At 46.9% G+C, this 5308-nt stretch overlaps 1 protein-coding gene across 1 annotated transcript in view; it reads right to left on the reverse strand.

The window, feature by feature from the left end:
* Positions 1 to 5308, reverse strand: part of AP2B1 (adaptor related protein complex 2 subunit beta 1) — a 77347-nt gene that overhangs the window by 26326 nt on the left and 45713 nt on the right. Inside the window, exon 15 of the mRNA XM_009645012.2 lies at positions 1729 to 1770. Within this exon, the coding sequence (XP_009643307.1) occupies positions 1729 to 1770 (42 nt within the window). The remainder of the gene's footprint in view (positions 1 to 1728; positions 1771 to 5308) is intronic.

Here is a 5308-nt window from a genome sequence, read left to right on the forward strand (position 1 = left end):
TTCCAAAGCTCTTGGCAACTAATTCCTACACTCAGCTGTCACCTCAACCATGCAATAGCTTTCACATTTTTTATAGCTCCAGTTATCTATTCCCACTGTAGAGGAATCTTTCTTCTCCGTATCTCCTCATAAAGACAATATGTTTTATGGATCTACCCTACATAAACCCAGGGAAAAGAAAAAAACGCTTCAAATCTTCCCCCAGCTACGACAGTCTTCAGGAATCTGCAAGATTTTGCATATCCAGAGATAGCAAGGGAGTCATGACCATAATGCGTATTCCCACCCAAAGCCAGAGCTCTGCATTCTCAGCACTGTGGTCCAAAAGGTTCATTACGTGAAGTAGAACCAGTTGTCTCTGTCTGCCAGAGGACAAGCTTTCCGCAAGAAGGGCAATCCTTCCCTCTCATAACTTAAATAAGGGCACCAAAGCTGGAATGTTAACCTTTAGGTGCCCGACTCCAGGTGGGACAGGCACACTCAAATTAGACTCCCACGTTCTCTATTGTGAGCAGGAAGAATTATACGCTTCAGAATAGGATTCACCAGTCAGCAGCCCAGAAGCAGGCAGAATGACTAAGGCAGGCAATAGGAAATACTGATGACAGCTCTGGGTCTGAAGCCTCACTGCTGTTCTGTGTTCAGGAACCCACCTGAGATGTGGTGTTTCAATCAACCCTTCAGAGAGGGAGGACCAGTGATTTTACAGAACTGCTTGGTGGGTTTATGCTGGCCCAGGAAGGCAGAGACCTGGCTTTGTAGGTATGATCTCTACAGAGTAAGAATCTCCCACATCCCCTGGTATGTACTGCCTGGGCGCTACAGGTATACTGTACCACCAGCTCTCCTCTGCCCTGATGCTGAAGTTAGAAAGGAATGCAAGATTCACAGGGAAAGAAGGAGAGAGAGTGACTGCAGCCATAACAAGGGTTTCTGAAAAGCCCTCACTCCAGAACTGAGTATGCTTTTGTCACTGAATTACTGGCTACACAGTCCTGGCAAGAGGGACTGGAGCTTTCTCCAGGAGACTGCTTTTGGCTGTGGGTTGGAGGCACAACCCCTCCTGCCCACCACATCTCCAAGTCACCTTGCATCCTTTTCCCATGCTTTCCTGGAAGAAGCTGGTATGCGTCTGAAACCAAGGGTGCTTTGGAAGCAGCCTAAAAGTCTCCCATGTCCTGGCAAGCGCTCTAGGCACCAGGACACTCACAAAGCACAGGCACAGAGAAGGAGGCTGGTGGCAGGCAGAATTCAGCACTGACCACACATAGTACGAAAGCTCAGAGCACTTGATCCTGATGTCCAGGAAAAGCCTTCCATGGCATTTGGGGGGAGAAAAGCACTGAGTTCAGCCTGTGGTGATGCTGGGTTACAACAGAACAGGCTTTGTGAGTAGAGGGGTAAGCATCCTTGGCCCTTCAGCTGCCAAAGCAGTTGCCCAAGGACTGGGGTACTGCCAGTGTTAATGCTGGTGCTCAAACTAAAAGCTGAGAAAGAAGAGCTAAGCAGATAGAGTCAACAGCTCTGGCCCTGGCTGCTCTTAGGAAAGCCCAGGTGATAACTGGACTCAAAGCAACATAGGTGGGGACGGGTGTGCTGCAGTTGTCCGTTTTCAAACATCTTCGGGGATTTAAGCATCTTCCAGCACATGATGGGTAAGGTTGTATTTAAAAGCCCTGAGCTTTGAGCAGCTTTTTAAATTGGGGAAAAAAATGGAATGGCACTTACTGCCGGGCTTCCTCCAATGCCCCCGCCAAGGTCACTGCCAAGCTGAAAGAGAGAAGGAGAGAGAGGAGAGAAAGACCGAGTTCATTTAAGCCAAGTGTCAGATGGCCGGAGCGGAGCCCAGTTGACCGCACTGCTGCGAGCGCGTCTCACTCGCTTGCTGCGTACAGGACAGACAGAAACGCAATGACGGGAAAGCACAGGGCACAGAGGGGCTTTTTTGCTGTTATGTGAGCAGAGCTATTCAGAGAACTACCCCACCACCACCTACTGCAGACAGGAGCGTTTTGCAGGTTAATAAGAATAAAACCTCATCCCCTCTTGCTCCTGTCATTGGTACCACAGAATCTGTGCAGTTCTTCATGTTTCATGCATCAGTGCTTTCCCTTCAACCCCCACCACGCTGGCTGCCAGCAGTCCTGAGCAGCTCCACAAAACCCAGTGGGGTAACTGTGAAATGGAATAAAAATAAAACTGACAGGAAGCTCGCTTCCTGAAAGCTTTAGTTTTCTAGGGAACAGCTACAAACTACGAGAAAACACAATGCATCTTGGCTACGTTCCTCTGACATGCAGCTCTTTTCAATAACTGGGAAGAAACCGAACGGCATGCGTGCCGGCTATTACAGCAGCTCCAATAGGTGGGCTTGGTCTTCCCTTTGAAAACGCTCCCCTCCCCTAGAGGGGACAAAACCAACTTCATGATCTAAAAGGCCACTCAAATAGTAAAGAGACCTTACAGTGCACTAGGATATTTCAGTAACAATCTCTGCCAAGCTACACAGCTACAGTCAGAAGTGACTGAAATAGCCATGGAATACCACCCGCGCAACCTTCCATCAACACTGAATCCTCCCTGAAGCCCTTCTGCCAAACCATCCCACAGCCCACCTAGAAGCTGTCCTACCACAAATTCCCTTTACAAAGCATCCAGACCACTTTCTCTGTGATAAAGCCCATTTTTTAAACATCCACGCCGTTCTACACACTTGAGAGAATTCAGTGATCAGGACTGATTCCAAAGCTGGCTACAAGTGCTGTTGGCGAGTACATCACTCCCGTGAATATTTATAAATCACTCGACAGATGACTGATAGCCAGGAGGAAACAAGCACCGATCTGCAGCCGTTACTCACTACAGAGACATCTCTAGGCTTTATCTGTGTCCTAGGCTTTTGTTCAGAAGACCATGGCAGGTTTTTTTACCTAGTGCAGGGGTTTTGTGTGTCACATTCAGACAAGGATCATGCCCCGATGACATGCATGGAGGACGAAGCAAGTGCAAGGGCAAGGTAGAAGCCAGCCCCATGGGGAAAAGGCTGGACCGGCTGACCAGAACAGCAGCGCTCGCCTCCTACATGGCTTTGCTCTTCCATTTGATCAGAGTTTAGGTGGTTTGTTTGCTTTAAAAGAGCATTTGACAAACTGGGTCAACAAAGGCTCTAGGTATGTTATTCAAATATATGTTGATGCGATAAGATATCAAAAAACTGCACCATACAGCTAAAGCAAAAGCTTCCAGGAGCACATGTGCTTAAAGCCAAAAAAGGCTCCAAGCCCTTCCCTCTGCACAAAAGACATGGAAATTCAACTTTGTTCTGGTCCCCGCTAGCCTCCTCCCTGGGAGATCTCATGATAAATGTATTTTACACTGGTCAAGAGATACCATAAAGCTTCATAATTCTCTCCCTCAGAGCACAGATAAAAAGGATAAAAAGCCTTGGGAACAGCAGCGAAGTTGCAAGACAGTGACTTACTAGATGATAACTAGCCGCCAAAAAAACAGTAAAATTTGACAAATCCCTGTGCTGTTCTGGATCCCCTGTCTATCCCCTGGCATCTCTCCTCCCCCTAGTCCCCACAGAAGCCACCTGATGCAGTATTAGCTACCATAAGTAGATGTTAGAGGAGTACAAATCTCACACAATTTGCCTTTCATTAAGAAGCCTTAAGAGCTTTTTTTCCTGTGTGAGCCTCAGTTTATCCGTACTTGAAGTCATGGCAGAAATTTATGGGAGGTCCCTTGTCTTCTGCAGCAGCCACCTCTTCATACAGCAACCCATTCCCTTGCTGCCCACGGCAATGCAGAGCACAAGTCCAGTTTTTCTTAGCTTGCTTAAGAGATCACAGATAAGAGTGATTACAAAGTCAAAAGAGGGATCAGCCACAGACCAAAGTAAGCCAGCCAGAGGATGCAAGTCCAATTAATACTGAGCTTATAAAACAGGGCTTATTATACTGTCAGGTCTCCCCCACTGAAACAACCTGGCAGAGCTGAGGTTCGTTCTACAGACTGCTCTTTAAGCCAAGCCATGTTTTGGATTAATACATCAGATCATTTACAACTTGTTACTGGCTCACTGATGAGTAATAAATGCAACTATTACACCTCATCCCTATTCATAGTCTTGCACGCAGATGAACTTCACACTTTATACTGACAGGCAGTGAAGTCCAGAGGAAAAGCAAAAAAAAGGTAAAGAATCCACTTCATTTCCAGATATTACTGCATGCATGGGGATTTCCAGTATTGTTGTCTAAAGCAGGAGAAAAGACTGGTTCATCAAGCAGCAAGCATTTTACAAAGGGTATTATGGAAATGACTGAATAACTCTGCATAATCAAGCCAGATGTTAACTATTCTACCATTTCCTACTACTCATCATCAGAAGCTGCAGGCTAGGAATCCAGCCTCGAAGAAACCCGTACACTGGTATCTACATACACTCACTGTGACAGAGGGAAGGAATGACATATTGGGGTTTCTTAGGCTATCTGCGAGTCTTCCATTTTCCCTAGCTGTCAAGCCTTGGGGGAAAAGTAAATTTGTATTTATTCCTTGTCTTGAGACTCCAGTTCTCACCCCCTACAAAGTAGAGGAAAAGAACCTCATTGGCTCAGAGAATTTACCATGACCCTCCTTAAATTTCTAGATTGCACCCAATATCTCCGCTTTGTGGTAGAAAAGATTTTTCCAATGCCAGGAGGCTCTGAGCTGCTCCTCCTGAAGCCCCACTTCACTCATAGGAGGGGTCTGCAACACAGCAGCCTGCCACTCTCTCGGCTCCTATGTGTGGTACCAAGCGCTGCAGATGTGCACTGCAAAGCCCGAAGGAGCTGGCAGCTTCACCAGGTCCTACAGGTAGAGCTGGTTCTACCTATATAGTGAAAAGAGAAGTGGCGATGTATGTCCTTCAACAGAAATTAAAGGGGAGAAAACTTAAGAAAGAGCTAATACAATCAATTCCACATCAGATCTGGGGTGCACTACCCCTTGGAGCAGCACAGATGTTCCTTTCTCCATCTTTCTTGCCTGTCACCCTCCCGTATCACCAACACTTTCCCCATTGAGAAACTACAGGTCTGGTTCACCCAATCCTCCTGCAAGATGCCCAAGATCTAACTTTATTCCAAACTCAAATGATGGAAGCGACCGTAACAGCAATGTGTGTGAGTAAGAGGGAAGGAGGAAGACAGAGGGAACAGGAACCAATTACCCACGGAGCGTCCTCTCCCATCTGGAGTGACAGGCAGAGTGCAGAAGGAAAGAAGCAGATATTAGTCAGGCATGAAGTGCTGCTGAA

This window comes from Egretta garzetta, unplaced genomic scaffold, assembly GCF_000687185.1.
Source record: "Egretta garzetta isolate BGI_Z169 unplaced genomic scaffold, ASM68718v1 scaffold108, whole genome shotgun sequence".
In the NCBI taxonomy this organism is placed as follows: Eukaryota; Metazoa; Chordata; class Aves; order Pelecaniformes; family Ardeidae; genus Egretta; species Egretta garzetta.